This window comes from Sphaeramia orbicularis, chromosome 16, assembly GCF_902148855.1.
Source record: "Sphaeramia orbicularis chromosome 16, fSphaOr1.1, whole genome shotgun sequence".
Classification (NCBI taxonomy): domain Eukaryota; kingdom Metazoa; phylum Chordata; class Actinopteri; order Kurtiformes; family Apogonidae; genus Sphaeramia; species Sphaeramia orbicularis.
The window spans coordinates 19,713,482-19,740,707 of record NC_043972.1 but is presented as its reverse complement, the minus strand read 5'-3'; the positions used below and the strand labels follow the sequence as shown (position 1 = coordinate 19,740,707).

The window sequence follows — 27,226 nt, the reverse complement described above, 5'->3', positions numbered from 1 at the left end:
GGAAAAAAATCTTGATTAAGGTTCTCATAATTCATGCATGAAAGGGTTAACTAAACATGTTTATTTTCTGGTAGACAGTTTAACTACAACAGTGGCAGGTAAAAACACAAACAGACTCATCAAAGGATTTTTTAAATGAAGAGTTTAATTAACTTGACCATTTTACCGAGTTAGTAAGCTAGCATTTAGCATTAGCTCACCCATGACCCCTTGCGGTCACTTCCGGTTCCAAAAAGCCAAAATGGCGACGCCCTAAACGTACACACATTAAACGGCAGGTGACACGACGATTCCTCCGCTCACTAATTATATACAGTCTATGGGATTGACTAACTTTATTACATATTCATATTGTCATTCATACTGATGATTATTTTCCTTCAGGTTCTTGTAGTTACATTATAAATCCAGCAGGTGGCGCCGACTAACTCCGGTTGGCCGTCACCTCTGACCAGGTGATATTGATTTGGCTCCAAACAAACACTTAACTAACTTTCAAAGCACAACTTTAACTAGTCTCAGACTTTCTGTCATGATTTATCTGCCACTGCTTGCTTTTGTGTCGCTGTGGTCCTCCACTACGGGACTCAAACGGTCTCCAGCCGTCACCCACACACCTCGGCCCATGAAGAGGCCTGTTTCCCGGACAGAACGCACCGGTCTGCCGCCGCCGTACCTCCACCTGCCCGTGCATGTGCAGTCGCGGGTGCCGCTGGTGGAGAAGGAGCGGTTCCGTCCGTCCGTAGGAACCGGACTGGAGCCGGTTCCGGAAGCGGTCCGGGACGTCCTATTGCCGCAGAGTCCCGACCCCAGTCCTTCTCCTGATCCGGACCCTTTTGTGCGGGTAGAGTGCAAACAGAGAAAGATGGTGGTGGAGGTGCAGAGGAGGGCTTTAGGGGGTGGAGAGCCGCGGGCCATGCTCAGACTGGGGTCATGCCAGGTCACCAACTTCACCAAGCATCACCTTTACTTTGACTATGATCTGGACCAATGTGGAACCGAACAAACGGTGAGTGGAAACCTTTACTGCCCTCGCACAGGTCTAAAACAATCCTTATGATTTCATTGTTTTTCGTAGATAATAGACAACCATGTGGCCTATGTAAACACACTCTACTATAACCCAGTGAGGACTGAAGGCCCCATCAGGAGAGCTGCCCCCTTCTCCCTGCCTGTTTCCTGTTATTATAATCGGTGAGACACACACTAATACATATACAATATCATTTTAACAGTGTATTTAAAAAAGATGACTCATTTTATATCAAGTCAACCCAGGTCATCCTCAGTCACATCCACAGATTGCTCTTGTCCAACAAGTATTGTAGATAGATAGATAGATAGATAGATAGATAGATAGATTGATACTTTATTGACCCTTTGCAGGTAATTGTTTCGTTACTACAGCAGCAGTACAAGAAAAACACACTGACCCATCACGATGAACATCCCACAAACAACCAACAATGGAACAAAGAAGTAAACAGAATAAAAGATATATATATATATATATAATATGTACAATACAAGTAATGTAAATAATACTACAATAATCCAAACACCTAAGTATACACAGCATACAATAATTTATCGCACAGTGATATTAAAAAGTCCAGTGGCAGCAGGCAGGAAGGACCTTCTGCTGCGTTCAGTCCTGGACTGAGGGGGAATCAGTCTGTGCCTGAGGGTGCTCTCTCTGAACACCTCAAGGTGGTGCAATGGGTGAGATGTGTTCTTCAAAATAGAGTCCAGTTTCCTGAGCATTCTCACCCCAGCCACCTGCTGAACTGTATCCAGTCCAGTCCCAATGATGGAGCTCGCTTTCTTAATGAGTTTGATCAGTCTGTTTCTGTCAGAAATGCGAGCTCCCTCCCCTCAACACACCACACCAAAAAACAGTGCACCAGCCACCACAGTCTGGTAGAAGCTGCACGGAGAAGGCTTGGAGATCTTGAAAGACTTTAATCTCCGTAGGAAATAAAGTCTACTTTGCCCCTCCTTGTGCAGCGTCTCCATATGACAGAACCAGTCCAACTTGTTGTCCAGTTGCCTCTGTGTCATGGATGGTGACTGGCACCAGTTTGGACCTCTTCCTCCTAAAGTCCAAAACCATTTCCTTGGTCTTGTGTCTGTAGTATTAAAAGTGTAGCTCTGAAGTTTTAATTATCTACACATTTTACTAATCAACACTTTTGGTCTGAAATTTGCCATTTATTGATTCTTTGTGTGCATCTAGAGCTGTGAAATATTGTGACTAGGGCAGGTTTTCCTGAAAGTTTGAAATGTCACTGATGACTTTTAATGGAAAACATAACAAAACCACCCTTTGAAAGCCAAGCCTTGGTGATATGGTCAAATAATAAACTTTATTGCAGACACAAGTCCATATACCACAAGCACACCACACACACACAACATACAGGATAAACAGAATAAAAAAGAGATACAGAATTTGTGCACATTATACGAAATACAGACTATTACACCAGTGCCGTCTCAGTTTAAAAGTGAAACAATAGCAGCTTTTCAGCAGCTTTTCAAGGGATTGACTAGGGCTTCAAAAATGTCACGATAAACATTTTCATATGAGTCAATATTTGTAATTATCACAATCCACATAAATGCCTTTTAAAGTACAACTGTGGAAAAATTGAAGAGGTCTGACAACTTTCTGTACACAGTAACCATATGAATTGACATTTAAGCAGCATATGATTTTTGTCACCAATTTTTCATCTGATCTGTTAAACCCAAGTCATAGTCTAAGTATCACGAATCCGTATGTCTTTCCGTGATTACTCATCTGAATCTCTTCCCTCATGGTGAACAATTTCAAAGTGTACTCCACCATAAACAGTCCATTTGTTTACAAACAGAGCCTACTTAGGCTATGACTCGGGTTTTACAGATTTGATGAAAAATTGGTGACAAAGGTCATACGCCGCTTTAAAGAATACAAGGTGTACATTAGTGACGTTTTGCCTTTTCTCCCATTTTCCAGAGGCTTTTTGGAGAAAAAGTAACATAACAGACTTGATCTGATGTCATGTTTTTCTACATGAAAACACTAACCCTAGTCACAAAGTTTCACATTTGTAGATGCCAAGTAGAAGGACTGAATTCAGAATTTGGACCAATAGACGTGGAATGACCCATATGGTTTGTATTTTCCTCTTCAGATATCACTACTCCTACAAAATCGGCTATAAACCCAAGTTGCAGATGCACCGGATCTTCAAACAAATGCGGCACAGAGTGAAATTCAGCCTGACTCCACGGAATGGTAATACATGCAAAGACAATAAACCCTGCAGTGGATTATTAGCCACTGCTGATGTGTTTACACAGGTTTTGAAAATCCTGAAACAGTAGGCTACATATGGATTTCTTTGGTGTTGTGAAACAGTTTTTTGTGGTAATTTTTCATTACTGCAATGTCCTCCTGGATTAGAGACACATATGGGATATTTTTCAACATAGTTCTTCTGACTTTTCTGGCAGCAATTAAATCTTTCATATAGAAGCTTTTATCTTGAAAAAAGGTAAAATATGACCTACAGATAATGCCACAATGCAACATTTTGTCAGTGGGCGAAAATGTTAGCCACCAAATACAACCTTACCTAGAAACAAACAATATCAGTAAACCAAAGTCAAAAGGACCAAAAATGTTGCCACACTAACCATTATATCAGTCAATATAAATCAGAAAGTTGAAGAAACCAGATTTTATATTGTTAATGAAAGATGACACACACGCCTGTCATTCATTTCTGTTATTCAGTGCTTATTTTGCTCAATTTCCTTATTTTATACTCGAAGAGCCAGTTTATCCACAAAATCCAAATAAAACTAGCAAAAAACAGAGTTACTTCCGATTTTGAACACATATTTATACTCAGAAAACAGACACTTAACAAATAGGAGAACACTTGGTACATTTATAGGCAGAACTTGCAAACGAGTTTGGCAGAGTGTTTGTTGAACATAAAAATATACATGAGTAAACTGAAGTAAAACAACAAATCATTGAAAAATGTTGTAATTATTTTAGCTCAGAATGTGAACATTATAGTTTATGTCATGACACTTATGTTAATCATTGTATAAAACAGTATGGTAATAATGACAATTACTATTTTACTGTCCTTCAAATGTATAAATTAATTTTAAATTAAGTTTTGTTGATCTGACATTTGTCTTTTGTAATTAATCTAATATGAACTTTGGAGTCCATGCTTGCCTGTGTAAAAGACAAGGAACTAAATGAAGAGCAAACAAATCTTGTGCACAATATGTGACCAATGTAAGTTTAGAAAATTATCTTTTTTTTTTTCAAGCCTTAAAGGTAAATAACTGGTAACTGTTGAAACTTCAGTCTAAAGTAGTTTAACTTGATGTTATGAGTTTCGTTCGGTAAAAACAACCTGTGTATGTAATCTGAAAAGAGACGACTTTGACTGTTACACACGTGTTGCAGCTCAGTGGGAAAGACTCTCTCGATCAGATACCTACACACTGGGGAAGCCCATGTACTTTCAGGCTGAGGCTCAGTTCGTGTCCCCGGATGAACGTCTGTACGTCCACTCCTGCTATGTGACGCCGGACCAGCGCCACACCTCCATGCATCAGTTTCCAGTTGTGATGCACTTTGGGTAATGCAACTCCTCATCCTCATTTAACCTGTGAAAACATTGTTTGTCAAGCACCGATTGAACGAAAACTTTCAACCTTATTGAGATCAAATAAGGAGTTTTCCCTCTTTTGGATTTTTGAGAAAGTTGCATCAAATTTTTCAGATTCGGTTTATTTTATTCAGGCGACAGAGCAAGATCAACACACTTTTTCCTAGTATATGAGAAACTTCAGCTGGACTTAAAGGAGAATTTAAGTGTTTAAAGAGTTCATAAGGAATCAGGTATAACACCATGATGTTCATTGTTTGTGTTGTCTCCTCCTCAAAAAAGGTGTATGACTGAAAGTAGGGTCAGTCACTCCAGATTCATCCCATATAAAAACGATGCTGTGAGATTCACTGTGGACGCCTTCTTGTTTGAGGGACTTGCAGGAGAGGTGAGCAGTGAAACAAAATGCTTTACAGTTTTTATGTGGATGTATTTTTTCTGCAACATCTGTTGAGCTTTTGTTGAATCCAGCAGCTGTACATGCACTGCACTATGTCTGTGAGCAGCTCCACCCCCACACCTACATCCAAGTCCTGCAACTACGACCAAAAGAAAGGAAGGTTAGTGTTTTATTTGTGAGGTGTAAATGTTGTACCTGAACTTCCATTTTTCCAGAGGTGGTGCCCCTTAATGGTCATGAAATCAAATTCTAATCAAAAATGTGTGAATAAAGACTGCAGGTGCACACAGACTGTTACATAACATACTACCTGTACAGATCCTTTGCTTGATAACTTTTTTATGTCTGTTACATTCTTCTAAAACCAGCCTGTTTACTCTTTCTTGTGTTACTTTCTAGCTTTTGTTAGTCATGTTTACACTGTGAATTTGTTGTTCCCCACAAATAATGACAAAATATAGTAATATTTATTGTGGAGAAACACTGGTCCTGCGTCACACTGTGAGATTTTCAGATGGACGTCATCTAAGGCATGTCAGTTTGGGAAAAATTTTGACAATCAGAAATTTTGACAGTGACCACTGCTAGGACCTGCATCTGCTTAACAACCAAAAGGAATTCAGCAAGATGTGGATGGGTACGAAGCTAAAAATACAAAGTTTCTTTGCAAAATTGACATCCCATAGATGGGCCATAGTTCCCTTGCTCTTTATCTGGTCCAGTGTTTACATTGTCTCAGTTCAGATGGTCTTGGCTTTACTGAAATGAAAAATATCATCTCTGTTTTCCACAGGTGGGTTGAGCTGTATGGATTGGACTCTGTATGTTCCTGCTGTGACTCAAACTGCAGCTCTGACGCCTCCACAGGTGAGATTTTGTGCTGTCACAGATGAAAGAAGAGAAAATGTGTTTACCGTAATTTCTGGACTATAAGCCACTACTTTTTTGACACACTTTGAACCCTGCGGCTTAAACAATGATGCGGCTTATTCATGTTTTTCAGACTAACAAGCTTAATGCCGTCAATACATTTAGGGTCGTCACACCAGACCAATGAAATTACTGAACAGGTCACAGTGGACCAATGAAACCGTTTGAATCACCATAAATCAAACACACTTGCACTAAATTCAGATCAGTCATTGTGCACATCATGCACACACCCTCATCATAGAAAACACACAAAGAAATGCATATGAGGCAGCTTTCAGGTTGAAGGCGATCGATCTGGCTGTCGAAGAAGGAAATAGAGCTGCTGCACGTAATCTTGGCATCAATTAACTGATGGTGAGACGTTGGAGACGACAGCGTGTGGCTTATATTCCGGTGAGCTCAATAGTCCGGCAATTACAGTATCTTAGGTGGTGGCTCAAAATGGTTGTTACTGTCTTGCAAACAAATTTGTCTGAGAGAATTCTGACCATTTCAGAATGTCACTGCTACTTCTGTCTACATCTACTGAAACATTTCCTTTAATGCAACACTTAGGTTTCTGTATTAAAAAAATATTTACACTGGCTCTCAATGTAAAACCAAACCAACAAATTTTTTTTCTCAGTTAATAAACTGCCTTTAGCACATAAAATGACTTTGTAACTTAACATTTTAGGTAAATTAATTAGAATACTTCATTAACCCCAAGGGGAAATGATTGAATATGTATAATGTGGCACCAGAGTTGACAATATGACAAAGGATAATCCCAATAATTATTGTTTTGTTAATCATAGGGCTTCACAGCCTTTTATCACAGCATTGTCACAGTGTGAGCACAATAGTTACATAAGAGATGTGAACTAAGAAACACAAATTCAAACATCTCATGATATATTTTGTCATGAAATATTAAATAAAACGTTTTTTAAAATTCAACTCTGATTTACAGTAACTAACATGATTAGCAGCAGAGCATGGAAAGTCAAGTCTAAAGTGAAACCCACCACAACCCAGAAGAGGAAGACTGTCTCCACCACCACCACAACAACAAAAACTACAACAATAAGCAGACAGCTGAATAAGAGGACAACCACCTTACGACCTGAGACAAAAGTGACAACTTTAAAGGTAAAGGTGGAGGAACCTGGGAACGTCTTGGAGTGGCCGTTCGGTGGCAATGGAGTGACCTGGGTGGAGGCAGAAGGTGAGGAGAGGCAAGTGAAAGGCTCTGCTGTGGTAGAGGAGGAGGAGGAGGAGGAGTTGGCAAAACCTCGATTGGTATTTGAAGACATCTTTAATTTCGACAAATAAAACTCCTGAAGAACTAAATGGAATAAAACAGCAGCCTGTATTCATTAACTTCACTAGTTCTAGTTTATTTGTTCGGCAGTTTAACAGCATTACGGTTGTGCAGTGCATACAAGGCTGTCATATGTTTCTGACACGTAAACAGGAATGCCTTACAAAAATATTTAATCAAACAATGGCAAATAAAGTTTATATGCAAGTATAAACACAGAGCTCACTGCTGATTCACAGACAGGAATGTGAGGAAGTCTGTGATGGCGTGGTTTCTAAATGTATTTACGCAGATCTCAAATTACTATTTTATATTTTCTACAATTTAGTCAAGTCACTCAGCTGTGAAAAAAAGAACAAAAAAAGTTCCAAATCCAAAATGGTATGAAACATACTTTGGTTTTGTCAAAGCTCTGTGACATTGTAGGCTGTAAGTACAAAGTAAATGGATGTGATTGAAAATGGATGGATCTGAAATGGAAGATGAAGTCTCACACCCTTTCCTCAGTAATATGGATATTTTGCAAAATTAGTGTTTTTCTCTACCTTTGAAGATTTGCTCCAGTTTTATGTATGTCTGTGGAAAAAGAAAAATTTAGAAAACGGTGGCACATCCCAATCAAACTTCTGTTGTTGCTTTGTGTAATGAACATACACCTGAAATATCAAACATAGGTCACGTAAGTGCATACATCAGTGTTTTACCTGCAGTAGACTGAGCTCAGTATGGACCCATGTACCAGTGTTTTAGTGAAATATATATACTGTGGATATTATAAAAATACACTTTGACAAGCTGGAACAAAACGTGTAACTCTTCATGGCTGCTCAACCTCATGCCAAATTAAAGCCTCCGTATCTATTGCATCAAATATTCTCTGAATGTCCACAGTGTCCAACTTAAACTATGGTTTGTCAGTGTTTGGTTTGTAGTGTTTTTTGCATAGAACAACTACAAACCAAATACTGATAAACCATAGTTTGAGTTGAGTTTTGAGTTGTGGTGTTTTTTGCATGGGTGACACAGCGGTGCAGTGGATAGCACTCGTGCCTCACAGCAAGAAGGTCCTGGGTTCGATTCCAACACCAATCGATGGGGGTGGGACCTTTCTGTGTGGAGTTTGCATGCTCTCCGCGAGTCTGCGGGGGTTCTCTCCGGGTACTCCGACTCCCTCCCACCATCCAAAGACATGCACTGATAGGTTAATCAGTTAATCTAAATAGCCCATAGGTGTGAATGTGAGAATGATTGTTTGTCTCTATATGTCAGCCCTGTGATGAACTGGTGACTTGTCCAGGGTGTACCCCGCCTTTGCCCCTATGTAGCTGGGATAGGCTCCAAGCGACCTTCGTGACCCTAGTGAGGATAAAGTGGGCTCAGAAATGAATGTTTTTTGCATTTGAGTGTATACAGACACATTTTGAAAAACTCGTCATGCGAACTAAATTTTTGTTAAAACAGTCTATCAAATACCTGTTTAGAATCTGTAGTAGTGCGGAAAGGGGATCAGGCAAATGCATCTGGTTCTACGGCTTAAGTAAAGTGTGAAGTCCCTTAACATTTATTTCCAAAGTCGGTAAAGAAGCAATCACAAGATTCTGCTTAAGTACAAGCGTCATTTATTAGCTTTACATCAGGAGTAAATGTTTTAATTGCTACATGACAAAGGTTCTGTACATTTTGACTTTTACAATGTCAGGTCAATGAAAGTGATTACTGCAGTTTTGACCGATATCTCACTCCTTGCACAGTATTGGATGTGAATGATGTTTTTTACATGAATAGCAAACAGTATACGGTACTTACAAATTTAAGAACTTGGTTTCATATGTGAATAATAATAATAATACAGTATATCATCAGTATTTTCATGAAAGTCTTAGACAGTAGAATACTAGTCCAGCTTCATGTTTTTCACTAGTCCATTTTAAGAAGGAATGTGACATAAACAGCATCTTAATGCCCTTTTAAACAAAGACCATAGCATCATATCACCTTCTTTTCAGACAGGGGTCAGCTCAGGTGTGTGCTGGAGGGACTGTGCACCATTTCCTCTCCAGTGTTTTTCCCACTCGTGTGAATCGCGTTGTCTTCAGTAATATGAGCTCAGGTGGGAGTGGGTAGCGGGGTGTCTGGGCATAGCCGACCCGGGGTAGATGGGGCTGTTGGAGTTCCAGTATGTGGTGGGAGGCCCGAAAAAGTTTCCCGGAGAGACAGGCATGGTTGCCGGGTGGCTGCTCATGAAGTTCATTTTGGGCTGGTGGCTGTGGTACTGCGGGACGTAAGGCATGTCAGTCTGGTACTTAATCCCCCCCTCTGCTGCGTGATTCTGGTGCGCTTGCGAAATGCCTTGGAAGTCAAACTTGTAGGCGTAACGCTTCCCGTGCACTTTGGTCATGATGTTCTTGTCATAGTAGTAGCGCAGGGCACGGCTCAGCTTGTCATAGTTCATGTTTGGCTTGCTTTTGCGCTCTCCCCAGCGCTTGGCCACCTCGTCGGGGTCAGTCATCTTGAACTCACCGTTGGTGCCCTCCCAGGTGATGATGCCAGCGTTGTTACTGTCCGACAGCAGCTCCAGCAGGAACTGCCACAGCTGGATCTGCCCTGAACCTTTAGAGAAATATGAAGAAAGATAGAAGTTAAGGGACTGAGAGAAGACGATGTGTAAAAATTCTGATTTAGGGAAATGATGGATGATGAGATGTTTTTTTTATTTGAGGTTTTAGATGGAGATGTCTATCATCTGTATGTGGATAAATTAATTTTATTACATTAATCTTTTACTGATCAGAGAACTTCTCTAAATTATCTTTAAATTGAAACTGCAGGAAACCAATGACATTAGTTCTACCAGACTGCAACTCAACAAAAGCCCCGCTAACAGCGTTTTAACTGGAATTTTCTCCTGGATCAGTACAGTAGTCTTAGGATTTTATATTGACTTCTGTTCCAGTTGGCTGTAATGGAAACACCCAGGGCTAAATAGCCTTGAACATATACACAGGCGCTCAAACAAAACCAGACAGTGCCTCATTCAGTTCATGGTTCCATATAGCCTCTACTATTGGATGTTCAAATGCATCTCCAAATGGTGACTGTCATTCCTGTCATAACTCTCATTTATAACTTTGTATCATGACATAAAAGTCACCTCTTTCTGGATAAAGATTTTCAGCAGCATCTTTTGTTGATTATTTTTGGAGTGTCTGACTTATCAAGACGGCTCACATAAGTCAATACCAAAGAAATGACTGCCCCTGTCATGGAAATAAATACATTTCCTAGCTCCAGAATATGGCAACATGACTCCACAGATACAGAAATGATCAGACTTGTCATGAAGAATAGTTTTATGCTAAAATACAAGCCTTCGTATCTCATACCTGATGCACATTTAAGAGTGAAAGGAGGGAATGTGACTAATTGATTGTATTTATTTTCTTTCATTTAAATTTATTCATTATTATTATTATTATTATTATTATTATTATTATTATTATTACTTTTTAGTTTTTTTGGCTCATGTGGAACTTTTTGTTTGTATTCTTGGTGGTCTGTTTGATCCTTGTGAATAGTTCAGCTATTGGGTTTGTAATATGTAGAACAAGAAAACCTTGCACTGCTACTATTTATGCTGTTCTGTTGATCCAGGACCTTGGACAGCTCCATCATTCATTTTCTAGTACGCTTATCCAGAGAGGGAGACTAACTAATGTATCATAGAGAATAACTAATTAGTTGTAACAGTTATGTAATTACTGGTGACAGCTATGTTTCAGTATTAACCTGCGGCAGGAGGAGAAAAAACTGTTGGCCAGCTAAAGTTACCTTGGAGGCAGTGACACAAACTGACTTAATTTTTGAATGACAACTGAAAATATGTCTGCTCAGACTTGACATGTTGCAGTGATACAACCCTGACTATATTAATTTGGATCTTTTAAAGCCATGCATAGAATTTATTTTGGAAATTCCAGCTGACTGTGGTAAAAAAGCACAGATTACTCATTTAGATGAGCCAAACTGAATATAAATTGAAACTGGTCCACCAGCGGAAAACTTAAAAAAACAAACAAAAAACACTTTTTAATTAGGGACTGCATGGTGATGGATAATGATGGAAAATTCATTTTCTGATGCTTGTCTGCAACATAATACAAACTTTGTCTCTTTCAGAATAAGGGGAAAAAGGATTATTTTGTGCATATAAACATGGTATGTGTCACTAAATCCATATCACGCAAGAATAAAGGTCTAATTTTTAAAATCCTGAATCCTCCTGAATTTGCACCAACTAGCAACCTTTTCTTATTGTATAATTGCACAGGCTGATATTGTAATTGTCATTCAATGAACTGTGAGGTTCTAGTTTAACAAAAAACAACCCTTTGTTATGTCTATAACCAACATTAAAGGTAACAGTGGCTGGATTGTCATTTCTAGTGCTACTGAGACACACAGCTAACATCACACAGAGCTCATTCATCATTTTCCACCAAATGTGACCTTTTCACTGTGTAGTTTGGGTGAAGTGGCAGACAGCCGGGCACAAACCTACCCACAGGCCTGTGAGCGCTGTCGGGGAGCTTGTAAGGACTGTGTTTGCCTGTTCGGTTGTTCTTGGATGAGCTGAGGGCTTGGCCTTCTGTGAGGAAACAGCAGGGCAAACAGTCATTGTGCTGAGAGGGAAGCCAGATTTTTGTTTTTGTGTAAGCGTGATGCAACTGTGATGCTGACACAACAGGTGCTGCTGGAGTTTCATCACTTGGGAAAGTTAAATGCAGCCATGCCTGCCCTTGCTTTCTTTTTTTTTTTTTTGCTTTTGTTTTGCCAAAGCAGACAGTGTAAAGGCCTCATTTGTGTCATTTTGTTGCTTATGTGCCTCATGTAGCTTTACTCTCATACCTGGGTTGGCTAGTCGACTGCTGATGGGTCCTAATGTCTGATATGGGTCTGTGGAGAAGAGAAAAAAAACTGTCAGCTGAAAACTTCAACTGTGAGACATTTTAATACTTTTGTCTTCACAGTAACTGTTAAGGATGAATCCCATGTTATTCAGTATAGGCCATAATTGATGATCAATAGACATCACAATCATGACACTTTAGTTTACAGCATAAGTGTTATGTTAAATCTTTCCATGACAATCAGTACCAATAATTATCTCGATAAATGTCGAATTTTTCAGATTTTTGGTCTGGAGTTAAAGTTGAAGAACCTTGGTGCGTGTGTATGGTTTTGACAAGATGGAAACAATGTAAAAGACACAAAATGAAAATGACGTGAAAGATATAGTGAGCAGGAAGGGTCATTATGACATGATACCATTAAAAGAGCACCGGTCAAAGCTCAGACAGTGGAAATGGTGATGAAATGTGACATTTCTGATATTTTTCTTACTGCTTAGTTGGAGATAGATTAATTAAACAATTTGGGCAGTTAAATGTTTTAGAAACTGTAAGTTAGTTCAGATAGTTAATTATGTTTTACATCTGTTAATACTGATCTTAATAAGTTGCTCACCTGGATATTTTAAGAGCAAATCTACATTTCTCAATTAGTCTGAGCTTGATCAAAGATTAAGATTCATTTAAATTTTTTTTTTTTAAAATTTTTGGTTTCCTGTTCAGTTCACCTGTTATAAAATGTCCAAAAAAAATTGAGAAATAGTTAAATTCAAACATGCATGGTGTTTTCAGTGTCAAAATGTTTGAGGGAGGAGTGAGGTTGACACTGACCAATAAATCCATTCACATCTTTTTCATACACAGGGTTTTGAATGTCTGTTTACCTCTAAGCCAAATGGAAACCAGTTTAAGTATGGTGTAAAATGATCCCCATCAGATGATTCTATAATAACAAGGACTAAGCAGTTCACAAAATGGATTCAGACCAAAGACTCATAGCTAAACTGTTTGAGAACCTTGCATTACTGTGAACTCAACTGTCTCAACTCATATGGCTGTTTTTTGAACATTGCACTACAGTGTGTGTTTTTCGCAGTAATCATTGACTGAAACTCACCAGCTCATCAGCTGTTTCAGTTGTAAATCCTTTCTCAACAGCCCGCGTTTTCTCTCCTTAACACCAATCTGACTCCAACTCCTCTAAGCAACAGAACACGCTTCACTTTTTCAAGAAATACCTAAACTGCAGCTGTAGTGAATAACTCTCTATCGCTGTTAACATTCATATTTTATGACGCTGCAATTTATATCCAGCTATCACAAAGGGTGCAAAGCTGGAAGTTAAAATGAAAGTACCAAGTTGCTTTTGAAATGATGCACCATCTCATCTCATCTCTGACAGGTTTCAGAATGTTGCAGACCAGAACTTTGCAACTAGTTTTAAGGTGCAGCCAGTCTTACTGCAAATCTTTGGTTTGAACTTGTCTTAACAGATCTGCTGAGACTACTAATTCTTATTGGAACAAAGTGGTTATGAGTAATCCATAAAAAAATTAGGTGGGAATACCTTCATATTTAATACCTGGGACAATTCTCGGAGTGGCCTCTGTTACCCTCGTGCTGTGCTGATGCTCCATGGAAGAACCTAAAAGTGAGAAATGATTTGAAATGTTTTATCTTCAGGTGTCTTTGGATTCACTGTCACATGTTTCTATGCAAACCAGGTGGTTTCTCAGTCATAAAGTCATGGTGATAGTTTCATGTGTTCATACCTTTGGGCACTGCAGTCATGGTGTTTGTCGGCCAGCTGTTCCTGCGGCTGATTTCATCAAAGCTGTTTTCTGTAGATGCACAAAGAAAAAAACAAAGATGGGACTAGAAGCTGGCGAACCATGACTTTAGAAGACTTTGAAGTGGACAGCAGGGCAGTCAAGTTGTACTAGGAAGGAAGTCCGTAAATGTGAGGTCTGAAGATGACCCACGGTTTCTTTCATTGGGTCGTCTTTTGTTCAGGGCTCCAGATTGTGAATTGTGTCCCAGAGTGGGACCTGTACCCCCTGTTTCCTGCCACGCTGCAGCTGTTTCCTGTCTGAAACTGGCTGTTGAGTTCTGGACCCGTCAGGCCTGAACTGAACCTTTTAACACTCCTGAAACTATGCAGCTTAAACTGAAACCTTATTTTCAAATCCTTAAATCATTCAGCTAGCTTTCCTTAACGGCTCCTTTGTGGTGGATTTGTTTAATTCTCTGATTTGATTCACACCAAGAAACACTGAGACAGACTTTAACAATACGAGTGCTGTGACATGATGAAAGCTAGATGTTTAGGAGAAGTTTCAGGGCGACAAGAATGCAGGTAATTTAACTTGAATTATAACAAATTACAGGCCTGTTCTCTGTGTTGCAAATTTGTTTTCTAGCTCTAGTAGAAGCTCAAGTAGTATTTGAAGGTTATAGTAAAACTTTACACACTTGTGACCTCTTATTTTTTTCCTCCACAAAAGAGAATAGTCTGCACATCTGTTAATTGACAGGTGTGTTGCATTGACTAACTCTGGTCCACACAGCTGCCTTAAAATGAAAAGATGGAAGGAAGTCCATTCTGAGACACTGTAGAAACATCATTTACATCTTGGGTAGATTCAAAATTCTATAAATAATTCACTGAATACTTTATCCTATTTTTATTTTTCTTCTTTTCTTGAGTTGGATGACATATGAATTTAACAGAGATTAATAAAGGTAACATGCATTGGCATGTGCATCTGTTTTTACATCATTTTCATCATGTTGCACATTTTCCTTTTATGTCATTTTCATTTTATCATACAGACGTTGCTGTATTGGTGCAAGTTTTGCTAATGGCTTTGTATCTTAAAGATGTAATACCACTAACAACCACTAGATGCTCCAAAAAACCCTGTCTCCCATAGACCTACACACTCAGTAAAGATATGAAGACAGTATTTTTTTCCAGGAATTAATCAGATCTCATTAGTTTTATTTGCTTTCTCTATTAAGTCATGTGGTCCATCTTTAATTTCTTTCTTTTCCCTCACCTGCTGATCAGCGTTTTAGAGTCTGATTATTTTATTCAATGCATTTTTTTCTTTTTAGATGGTTTGACTGAAATTAGGGTTAGTAGGTTCCACTAAGAAGATAATAAAATGACTTATGCAGTGGTTGTTGAAGTTTACAATTTCACTGAGTCACTAAACTAGTACCTTTAAACTAAATCATTAGCTCACCCATGACCTGTCAAAGATGACTCAGACCTATTGCAGGCCTGTATGTTCACTTTCTCCTTCAAAACGACATGACATAAATCAATGGATGATATCACAGTTTGTATAAACCTGTTTTCAAATCCTACACTAGACTAGAGAACCACAAACTGACCCAACTCCATATTTGCAAATAGATGTTTCTGAATCTTATACACTAGACATTTATGTCTTAGGATGCATTCGCACCGGAGCTGTTTAATTGAACTGTATTTAATTTGCTTGGAAAATCTAGTTCATTTGGGGAGGAGTGAATGTGCAATTGAACTCAGATGCAGACTCTGAAGAAGGTCTTTGTCTGCTTCAAGTGACCCAAATGCAGGAAGTGGACTGCAACGCGGGGTATTGTGGGTAAACACAATCTCCATGTTTTGTTTCCATGTGGCAGAAATAGACGGCACCCTTCATAAACAGATTGATGACTGAGAGTTCTTGCTCATTGTTTGTCTTGTCTTATCCTTCAGTAATTCTTGATGCGGTGCCACTACATGCAAGGAGGTGAATACATTATTTAAAAGGTTTGGTTCCTTTGACTAAGTTTAGTGTGAAAGCATGTAATACTTATTATGATAAGTAATAATATAATACTTATAATACTTGGACCAACTAAATGTTGCAACCCCAATCAAATCGATTCACAGTCGTACCGAAAAAATTACTTTAAAGGAGTGATATTTGCTTTTTTAAAATGGAATTATGCATTTTAAAACATTTCCCTGTGGTCTACATAAACTGTAAATCCTATGCTCGGGTCTGAATTCTTCATTAATTCAACTCCACAGGTCCATCTTCAACCCTATTTCTGAGTAATGACACCAGAAAGGTTGTTTTAAGTGCTTGCCCTTTAAATGCAAATGAGCCACTTCACGTCCCACCCCTCCAGGTTGTTGACTGTGCGCCCTGTCCCGTTCAACCAACAACGGAACATTTTAAGTAATTGGCTCAAAGTTTGGACATATTTTCAGTATGGACTACAACTTCTGCTGCTGACAAACAATTATGGCGTACTCTGAGAAATGTTCGTCAGAAGTCTTGACCTTATATGTGTAAATGTCATGATGTAACTAGTTATAAAATATAACAAATTAAGAAGGAATTGAAATGGGTTGTAGAAATCCACTTGAATTTTGCTGGAATGAATATAAAGATAGCTTTGCAGCACCTGGAGGGTTCAAATTCAAACTTTTGGAACTATTAGGGTCCAAATACACAAATAAATGTACCAAAGACTAATAAAAGTGGGTTTAACAAAATATGACCCCTTTAAACAGATCTGGTTCTGAATTTGTCCTTCACTCGGGGCTTACCTTTGATAGTCTTAAGTGACTGCATCTGTAAATATACATCGTTCCTTCACAGTCTCTACAATATAAGTCAAGCTGACGTTCTAACTTTGTGGTTATCAGCCTTTGTGTTCATACACTTTGGCCTTTTGGTCTTTATGAAATGTTTGCGTCCCCTTCCCTGATGTACTTTTCAGTGCTGATAAATAAATGAAGTAGAGTTGTTGATCTCACCTGATTTCACCTGTAGTCGGGGTTGCTGTGGTGTGTTGTTGGTGGGAGTTGTGGGATAAGTGAACGTAGGGCTACCTGAAGCAAAAGTCAATCAAAAAGTTCACAATTAATCAAAATCGAGCCAAACCTGAGTCGCATTTAAATCTTGTTAGGAGAAATTTTCGGAGACATGTGGAGGTTCTTTTCCTGAATCTATAATCAGCAGGAAAACACCCCCCCCCCCCCCCCCCCCCGGCCAAACAAAGAAATATCAGCCTAGGTTGAACTTTTTTTTTAGTACTTAAGAGTTTAGTTTCGTTGGTGATTGCGTCAGTTAAAAATGCTAAACATTATGTAAGTGACATGCACCAAAAGTCATGACGACATCATGTAAATGCAGGAAGTTTGCAACACTAAAGAGGAACAGTGGTCAGCTGCATCTAAAAAACATCACAAACAGCAAGTTGTTTTTGGTGGTTGTTATTTCCCACATCCTCTAAATGAGCATAATACTGTCGTCTTAAAGGAAACAATATACACTGTCATCCTTGTATTCATGTCACTATAAGTACATTTTAATGTAATTTATGAAGTGTTTAATCGTAACATGTTTCTCCTCTGCAGTTGAGTTGAAATGCTGTTGATTAATAAATAGTCATGTTTTCCATTTTCTAAACACTTCAAAACCAAAATGGCTGATAAACAGACTTTTTGATGAATGCTTTTTGTCTGTGAAACATAGCCAGAAATAATGTATTAAAAATTGCCTGAATACATTTACTTTAACACCAGGTTTGACAAATAGAGGCATCGGCAACCAGGAATATATTGGTATACCATGAAAGATTAACTGATTATCATAACAGTCTATGATTATTTGGTAAATAGGGATGCAGTGATTCATTCAATAATATAATCTTCAGTTATTTTCAGACTATGCTGAGGTACAGGTTTGCACTGAAGCCAAGAAAACAACAGGAAACACTGGTGATAAGAACAATGAATTCAGTAAACAATGAAACCTAAAGAATAATTGTAGGAATTGTACGAAGCAGCAATAGACAATGGCGATTAAAAATAATAGAAGCTCATAAAACAATAGAAGCATTTAGAATAGTTAAAGCAGTCAAATTATATATGGTGCAAAAAGAACAGCCTTAAAATGGTGTAAACTTGAGCTTGTTCTGTAGCTTAATGATTAAACCAGTTCCAGTATCAGTGGAAACAGCTGGAACCCGCAACACTGAGTATGAATCAGTGAGATACACTTGAGTCCTATTAATCAATATAAAGCAGTGGTTTCCAACCTTTTTTGGCTCACAACCCCATTTTAACATCACAAATTTATGGCGACCCCAGACATTCAAAATGGAGACAATTTTTTGCTAAAATGTTTTTGATCATGTAATAGTTTGCTATACTATGTTGCAAATAAATGCTAATTTTAGAAGACCTTTAGAATATATAATGTATATTATTCTGGATGAAGGCAGAAAAGCCAGGTGTAGACTACTGCACAAAGTAAGAATTTTATTTTCTTTGGTCAGGATATGTACAGTCAGTCCAGCTCGGATTTACAAGACTGACAATTAATACTGAACAAACAAGAACTCAAACTATGAATTATGAAAGAGCTGACGCATCTGAAACCGGCCACAATGAGCATTTGAAAGAAACAGTACCACAGTGCTTCAGTTTCAGCTACAGTTTCAACTCACCATATGTTTTTTAATTAATACGTTTTTTTTTCTATTTTTTATCAGTTACTAGAAATTTCCGGCGACCCCACTTGAATTCCAGGTGACCCCACGTGGGGTCCTGACCCCAAGGTTGAAAAACACTGATTTAAAGGCTTTTACTGATCAATATTTTTTATTTAAGGTGAATTTGCGCTCATTCAAGGTGTGATTAAAGGCTAAAAGAGTTTAATACATTGAATTTTTTAACACATTACACATATTCTTCGTTGTATTTGTCTGCATCCCTGTTTTTTAATACTGTTGGGCCGAATGTTGTGGTGAGTAGTGAGTCTTACTCTGTCGGAGGTAACTGAGGTGTGACAGTAGGATGTCTGCGTTGTAGGCCGATGTGAGACGCATCATGTCCTCCTTGGACATCTTGCACAGCGCTTTGCCGTCCAGCGTCTGGAAGAGCATGACGTCCACCTCTTCCAGGACGTACTCTTTGATGGCCCAATCCACCCACTGCCTCACATGGTCCTGAGTCCAGACCTCCGGGTCTGGAACCAGATCAGGGGAACACAGTTGACCAACACACATGTGAGATTAGGTGTAATGAAAGGCTGCCGGTATTCTTATTCATCCTAATACTAACATTTATACTGTTTGTGGGTAAAATATAAAAATGATGCTAATGAACACACACAATCTACAGCTGCTACCAGAGTGAATATAATTCAGAATTCCTGATTGATAATAAAAATATGAAAATATATTTTTAAAGCACTCACCCAAAAAAATACAAAGTGCTTTTTAAAAGAAAAGGATAAAATACAAGATGATAAAAACACAGAAATGCATTAGAATAAAAGGTAATTAAAAAAAACAAATAAGTGAACAGTCAGCTCAGATAAAATCAGGATCTGTTTCCGCTAAAAGGCCGTTTTTGGTTTTGTTTTGTCTTTAGAGAGCAGAGGTATTTTTATCATGAAAGGATGACAGAATGCAGACATTGAGTCTGACTGGGCCTGTTTAGTCATTCTTTCATATGTTAAATTGAAATTAAACTTCTTTTATTGTGTCCTTTAGTGTAGTTTTACAAGTGCAGAAAATAAGCTGAAGAAATGCATCACACTCAATATAGTTAATCTGAATTGGATATGATGTGTTGTATATGTTAAGGTCTAAATAGTTTTTATTTTGCCTTTCATTTTGGTTTTCAGCTTAGTTTTATCATGTCTTTGAATCTTTAGGCAATTTTTTTTTCTTCATGCTACAGATGGCGTAAATCACTGTGTCGTAACTTAGTCTAAGGGACCATTTTTCTTACATTTTAAGTTTTTCCAGCTGTTTGTATAGTTTGACTCAGCTTGTAACGCATCAGTATGAAAATAAGTATCAGAAATGTAACCTCTAGTTTCTGTTAGTCAGCATTTTCATGTCCTATAAATAAACATGTTCCACTGATTTATTGCTGATGTGCTTCTGTAGGAGTCTATAATCATGTTTACATTTATGGAAAGAGAATTTTGTCATAAAAACTAGAGAATAAATCGTTTGCAGGTTTCTCCAAAGTGAGAATGTGCCATTTTTCTTAGAATTTTCCAGCTGATGCATTAGTTTTTAATAGGAAAAGTAACTTAAATATCCATCTTCTATTGTTAAAATTTAGATTCTCCAAGATTTTGTGCATGAATACTAATGAAAATTTATGACAATTAACGAAAACTACAACTAGCAGTGAAACGCATATAAAATATATCAAACAATGAAACAAACTTTAAAAAAAAATAGGTCTGCAGGTAAATCCACTTCAATGGAAATCACAACCTCGATCATAAATCCAGAAAAACTGAAAATTTCATCAAAACAATTCAGCTCTGTAACATAAAATAAAACTTGCTATTCTAAAATTAAAATCAAATCAATAACCAAAGTGAAAGACAAAATAAAAACAAACACTGGTGAAAACATATTATATCAGGAAGTTTAAATTAGATTATGATACACAAATGCTGATTTAATGCAATGATGGTCTAAAAATAATACAACACAATAAGAATTAATCCCAAATCTCTCCATTACTATTTACTTTAGTAATTAGTCTTGTATGATTGTAAAATATTAAATTGCTTTCTGTCTTTTAACCCTCAAAGTCCCAAGCATCTGTCTGTAACTAAAAGCATCAAGTGATTCAAAATGTTTAATGAACGACTAATCCCATCAATACATTCAAAGAAATCAGGTAAAATTCAATTTTTCAGCTTCTCAGTGACATTTAGGATGTTCAGTTCTGTAGTGAACATGGAAACACAGTGATTCACCAGAAAAACCCATGTAATTTGACAAACGACAGTGTAATTATACTTTTTTCTTTTGTTCAGACAAGGTCTAGTTTTTAGATGTTACCTGCTTGACAGTTTCCTCTAGAAAAAAGAAAAGTATAATTACATTAGCAGAAGACAAAATGAACGTCATTAGCCTTACAAAAGACAGTGGTAGAGACACTTGTTTTTCTTATTTTTATGTTCAGTTAATGCTGTATTTTGTTGAAAAACTCACTTTTTCTTCAGTTTTCTCTGTTTTACTGTAAAACCCTTTGAATAAAATGCCAGATCTTCACTGAAAAATGCAAAATAAATGGTATTAAATCTCTGAGGAAAGGTCAGATATTGATTTAAATGAGGTTAAAAGTCTCCATAAAAATAGGTCTAGGTCTTTAAGTGTTGAAAAGCTGATGATATCATTAAATCCCGACAGTCAGGAAGCTTTTATTTCATGTTAAAGCATTTAGAATCAGAGTGTCAGTGCCAACATGTATCACTGTTCTGATTCAGGAATTTCAGATCATTTCCAGTAGCAAACAATGCTGTGAATTGCCCGTAATATTAGACAGAGTAAGTGTTGAATGTGAACCGAAGCCACCACACCCTCGGGTACCGATTGTCCTTGGTTAACACCCGCCGCTGTGATGCAACTTCCGCCTATTATTAAGGCGAATAACTCGGCGCTGGTGACTCATGTTTGAATCTGAATCAGAATCCATGAAGCTGATTTGAAGCGTCTAACGCACCTGGAGACTGAATCACACAAACGTGCACATGAACACGTAGGGCTGATGTAACCAGTCATGTATGACAGATGTGTATTTATGTCACAGATGCTTCAGACTTTCAGACTGCAAACATTTGACTCACACCAAAGTATGAAACAAATGGTGCCAGGCAAAACAAACCCCACCCCTCATTTTAACCCACAGCAAGTTTAATCATTTTCTCAGTTGCATTCATTTATGATTAAAACAGGTGATTTATTTTTTTTTTTTAGAATGAGTTGATTAGAAATGATGACTATTTTATGGTTGCTTTTTTTGAGTGATTTCCCTGTCCTTTCCTTTATAGTGGCACCAATGAGTAAAACAATGTTAGGTAAACGGGGGGGGGGGGGTGTGAAATACATACGCCTTTATGCTTTATGTCAGAGTGATGTATAACAAGGGCCTCTATATATAGTATTTGCCACGTTTGAAGTTAATTGAAACAAATTTGATGTTTTTATCGGAAATTTCGCCCATTATAAGTGAATAGGAGGAAAAAAAAGTAAAAAAAACTGATAAAAATATGAACTTTAATGTACTTTTCCCAAAATGTAACCACATCTATCAATTTGGTTTAAAGTCATCCTATAGTTTTGCGGCTACAGTGTTAACAATCAAAGAAACGAACAAACTGAACCAAAAACAATACCCTTTGCCTTCCCTTTGGGGGTGGGGTAGTAATGAATGACAATAAAAACAATGTCCTAAATCCAATATCTAAGAATGTGAGTGGCAATAGAGGAATAAAATGAACAAAGCTGAAAATGATTCAATGGAATACGAAGAAAAAATATTAGACACAAAAATTTTAAAGTAAGTTACAAAATGACAATGATGTGACAGAAAAAAAAGAGGCTTGAAATTTATTTTGACGTCGGACTATTCAGTAAAAATATCAACATGACAGTCATCTAAGCTGTACTATTGTAAATTTAGTTTCAGAAGATGCATCAAACTGATGTTGGAAAAACTTCAGAAAACCACTGCTCTGAATAAATGACTGACATCATTCTTCTCAAAGGGGTAAAAATACTAAAATACACTTTCAGTTTTAGATGTGTTCTCATCGAGTTCTTGTTTTAACTGCATATTAAAATGAGAAAAAGGAACATTTTAGACACATTTGTTCTTATTTTTAGATTGATAGTGTGCAAGGGTTGTAGAAGAAAATGCTGATATTTAAGAATAAATACTTTTTATGCAACTTCTGAAAGTCTTGGTCTCATCTTAGTACAGAGACCAGTCTAGACCACAACTTCTGGTTCTTTTTCTGATCTAATTATTAACATTATCACTGTGTTTTGACTAGAATTAAGGCTTTAAAGCATTGTTTTAGGTGTAAAACTGCATGGATTCTCCATTCGTTTACACAAAGTAGTGTCGTATCAGTCTTGGCCTAGCAACTTTTCTCAGAACCACTGTTTAAATTTCTTGACCTTATTTGAATGAATAAATGTTGTATTTTGGACATATATAAAGCACAATATAACCACCAACAAAAGCAAATGCCCAAAGCAAATTAACAACGTAAGAACCAGTATATAAGTATATGTATGTGTAAAGTGTAAGAATAGAAGTATAAACCTATAAATACAATACGCAATGGACTATAATTTATTATCAAATACAGTCTTCCCAATGATTTACATTATATATAACTATATCAATAATGTTTTTTCTATAACCCACAACTGTATTAGTTTATATCAACCCATAAAGACCCAAATATCCACCACTGACCAAAAGCACCCACTGATCTAAAATGTTTAGTAACTTCTGAACCACTAAACCTATTAATCCATGTCAATAACTGGTGTAAAATACAGTACAACATTGATTCACCAGTAAAACCCATAGAGTTTGATAAATGACAGTGGATGGAGACACTTGTTTTTATGTGCAGTTATTGATATCTTTGCTGATAAAAAGTCACTTTTTCTTCCGTTTTCTCTGTTTCTGATATTCTAACACTCCACTTCTACATAGAAGCAACGTAGAAGGAGAAACCTAGAAGGAGGTTTAATTTTAAACAGGAAAGGGTAAGGACTAATGTAAAGCAAATGTGTATTTCTGTTGTGGGTGTCAGGATGTGGAATTCTTTGGCAATGGAAGAGAAGAACTGTACAAATAGAGAATAGAGAAGCTTTATAAAAGCATGTAATGAAATAACTTTACTTATGGATTTTGGATTTATTTTATTTTCATTGACTATCATGTAAACTGTTTACTGTAAAGCTGTAATGGCAACTTATCTGATGTAAGCAGATGTTTCAAGAAAGGTATTATAAGTTTTCTTCATCCTGCTCCTTTCCAATCATTTAGATTGAAATTAATAAATAAATGAAATGAAATGAAATAAATGAAACTTTAATCTGAGCTTTTACGAACACCTACATGATCAGTAAATTACAATTAGGAAAGTTCATGATTTACATTGAAAATAAGTAAAGAGGATCATATTACAATAAATAGTGATAAATAAGTTAAGAAAGGTTAAATAGAGAGAAAAATGCATTTGGGAACTGCCACAAAAGTAGCACTGGATCTTTATGGGTTAATACAACATGTACAATCATTTCAGTCTTAAATGTATTTTTCTTGCCTCATTCTCTGACATAAGGGACTGTGGGTTTTATTTCAAAACCAGTCACCCAGCATCATTTCTGGTACTTTTTTCTGATTTATTTAATGAGGTTTTAAATATTTTTAAGAAAACATTTGTTTTGTTTGTAAAATGTTGTACAGAGTCATCATTCTGCACTATTTCAAGACCCTGTACAGTATCTATTCTGATCTTGGTCTCAACCCCTCATAGTCTTGGTCCAGGTCTACAACAGAGCCCAAACCTAATGCGTCTGAATCCAGTGGTAAAACCATGTAACTGCAGGATGGATAAGTGTGGTTCCACATGGGTTCAGTTCGTTCTTCTGATTCAGTCGATGTTGCTTAAGCTGTTGAGAAATCGTCTTGTGTTGGCAATGGGGGTGTGTGTGTTTGTGTGTGATGGGACTGACCCGCCGGTACGATAACCCTCTTCTCCTCAGTGGTGCTGCTGGGAGGGGTGGCGGTCTGAGGGCTGACCCGGGGTTCCGTGTATGAGCCCTGGTACCCCATCTGGGCCCCGTCGCTGCTCATGTGTCTGGAACGTTTGGTGACGCTACAGTCAACAGGAGACTCACGGCTACAGGGAAATATGCAGACAGACATTTGGAGTTTCAGCTTGTAGTTTTCCAGCCGATGAGTCATGCAGAGTGATCTCCTTCAATCTATTGTTTGGGTCGAGTATGTTTATAAATAGTTTAATAAAACCAGAGATGAAGTATGATCTGCATTTTCCAAAACTGATTAATCACATATTGTTAATTTCCCAAAACAGGATGAAAACAAAATTACTCAGTTGGATAGAATTTATTAAACCCTCAACAACTAATGTACAAAAAGAGAAGACGGATAAAAGGAAGGTTTGCTAATTTTTCCTTTACAACATTAAAGCAGAAAACGGTTTACTGATAAAAGAGGTGGCAACAACACAGGCTCATAAATATTGGTTAAACATCTGGAAACACCAGCAAACACTTCATTCTCCTACAAACGTTCAGAGATTGTTTTCAGTGAAACAGTAGAGGGTGAAAAACTATAAAAGGAAATAAAGCACGTCAGACAAATAAAGTGGAGTAAAAAGTACAATATTTAGGATAACACTGCAAAAAATATTCAAGTGAAGTAAGTCATATTTATACTTTTTTTTTTATTGATTTATTTCAAATATTGAAATGGTACAAGCTTCCTGGTTGCTACTGATTGACGTCTTTGCACTTAACTTATACTTAAGTATAAGTTTTCACCGCTTCTGTTACATTTTTGAGAATAATTTGTAAGCTTTGACTCACATCCAGGTGTTTCAGACAGATTTTAATCAGGATGTATAAACTGGTATGTTTAAGGAGTTTGAGCTGCAGTAGTTTCAGGAAAAAAAGGACGAGTTTGACATGAAAACATTAACTAAAGCAAATTTATGACACTTTTAATTCCAGTTAAACCTTTGTTGGTGATAAAGTATAATAAGCAGATTTTGGTTTTAATTATTAATTAAGATGTGGTATTGTTGGAGCAAAGTAACTTTTTTAATCAATTTAGAGAGGTCAGTTTAGGAAAAATAAATCATCTGGAAAAAAAGAACCTGAAAAGACAGATTTCTATAATTTAAGTATATATCTTTACATTACGTTTAGGAAAGAATTGTATTGGAGGCATCTTCCATAATCTGAGCCAGAAAAGGTTCGATCTTCCTTTTATAGAACTTTTCATTATCGACACATAATAAGATAAAATTTATTATATTATAAGAAGATGCTTTTATTTTATAACTACATATTTACACTTTATAACCAGATATTTATCAAGTTGAAACTGGTATTTGAGTTAATAACAAGATAGTTTTTATGTTATAACCTGATATTTTCATGTTGTCACAAAATCCTTTTTTTTTTAACACTTTTTTTCACAAGATATTTTCATTATTCTGTGTGAAAAAATATTTTTTCACACTTCACACCCTGTAGATATTGTCGCCTAGTTTTTAGTTGTTTCATTAAACTAAGACATGCTTCACTTGCATCCAGATATTTGAATCATTACTGTGAGATCATTTCTAATAGTAGAGTTTGGGTTCAGGTTGGTCTGATAACTGACGCATTAACAGACATGTGGAAAAACCCAGAGCTGACCCAACCTCTCAGTCAGTCCGGGAACTTGAGGCCCCCCTGACTCACCTGGTCCCGTTGACGTGCTCGCCTCTTTTCCCAGAGGTCTGTGCTGCCGGTCCCGCCCACTCGGGCTCGGTGGATTCGGTGGGGCTGTGTTTGGAGGAGGCGTGGCCAAAGCCTCCGGGTGGCGTCGTCATCTCTACCTTCATGTGCAGGGAAGAGGGGGCCGTGGAGTATGGGGGCTCGAATATGGGCTGGTCCTCACTCACCACCGACAACGCTTCCTGTGCAGGAACAGAGACGCAGAGAGTGGTCAGTGAACGCACCATAGCGTCATGGCCTGTGGAAACTGTCCACACAGCTGCAGTGTTTACCTCAGATGAACACAGACACAGTGGGCAGGGGGTCTCAGGGACTTTACAAGGACTCAGTCATTTACAGTAACCGTAACCAAAGTTAAGTCACATCTCAGTGATTTTACAGAAGGATCGAAAAACAAATACATAGTTTAGTACGACTCCAGATCCAACAGAAAGACCAATATTTTACCCTTTATTCATCAGCCATTTTGATAATCGTTTAATCATTTCAGGTATTTTTAAAACAAAAATATGAAGCATCTCAGTTTTTAGCTTCATAAATTTGAATATTCTAGTTTCTTTCCTGCCCTGTGACAATAACCTGAACATCTTTGTCTTGCACATCAAACATGACATTTGAGGAAACACTGATTTTC

The 27,226-nt window shown here is 37.4% G+C and overlaps 2 protein-coding genes across 8 annotated transcripts in view; one reads left to right on the top strand and one right to left on the bottom strand.

Moving 5' to 3' along the window:
• Window positions 1-500: 500 nt before the first annotated feature.
• Window positions 501-7,358, top strand: zp3d.2 (zona pellucida glycoprotein 3d tandem duplicate 2). Of its 2 annotated transcripts, none has more exons than XM_030158859.1 (8): window positions 501-1,009; window positions 1,079-1,194; window positions 3,180-3,283; window positions 4,481-4,655; window positions 4,968-5,073; window positions 5,160-5,245; window positions 5,879-5,952; window positions 6,971-7,358. In XM_030158859.1, the coding sequence occupies exons 1-8, from the start codon at window positions 533-535 to the stop codon at window positions 7,330-7,332; spliced, it is 1,500 nt and encodes a 499-aa protein (XP_030014719.1). In that variant the 5' UTR covers window positions 501-532; the 3' UTR covers window positions 7,333-7,358. The 2 variants fall into 2 exon arrangements, with proteins under 2 accessions (XP_030014719.1, XP_030014718.1); XM_030158858.1 differs by having other exon boundaries at window positions 5,157-5,245.
• Window positions 7,359-9,090: 1,732 nt separating this feature from the next.
• fli1rs (Fli-1 proto-oncogene, ETS transcription factor-related sequence) overlaps window positions 9,091-27,226 on the bottom strand; it is a 41,200-nt gene continuing 23,064 nt past the window's right edge. For 3 of the 6 annotated variants that reach the window (XM_030158954.1, XM_030158958.1, XM_030158957.1), the window contains exons 2-10: window positions 26,557-26,774; window positions 24,799-24,965; window positions 19,044-19,247; window positions 17,030-17,104; window positions 14,001-14,069; window positions 13,796-13,873; window positions 12,227-12,274; window positions 11,880-11,966; window positions 9,091-9,931 (exon numbers count right to left, since the gene is read on the bottom strand). In XM_030158954.1, the coding sequence (XP_030014814.1) occupies window positions 9,414-9,931; window positions 11,880-11,966; window positions 12,227-12,274; window positions 13,796-13,873; window positions 14,001-14,069; window positions 17,030-17,104; window positions 19,044-19,247; window positions 24,799-24,965; window positions 26,557-26,774 (1,464 nt within the window). In that variant the 3' untranslated portion in view covers window positions 9,091-9,413. The remainder of the gene's footprint in view (window positions 9,932-11,879; window positions 11,967-12,226; window positions 12,275-13,795; window positions 13,874-14,000; window positions 14,070-17,029; window positions 17,105-19,043; window positions 19,248-24,798; window positions 24,966-26,556; window positions 26,775-27,226) is intronic. The other 3 variants (XM_030158955.1, XM_030158956.1, XM_030158960.1) reach the window with 3 other exon arrangements.

What these genes read in the sequence shown, in the direction of transcription:
- zp3d.2 (XM_030158858.1), top strand. Translation starts at nt 533, where the DNA reads ATGATTTATCTGCCACTGCTTGCTTTTGTGTCGCTGTGGTCCTCCACT. An exon ending in AATGTGGAACCGAACAAACG is followed by an intron (nt 1,010 to 1,078) that starts GTGAGTGGAAAC and finishes TGTTTTTCGTAG; the next exon opens with ATAATAGACAACCATGTGGC. An exon ending in GTTTCCTGTTATTATAATCG is followed by an intron (nt 1,195 to 3,179) that starts GTGAGACACACA and finishes TTTCCTCTTCAG; the next exon opens with ATATCACTACTCCTACAAAA.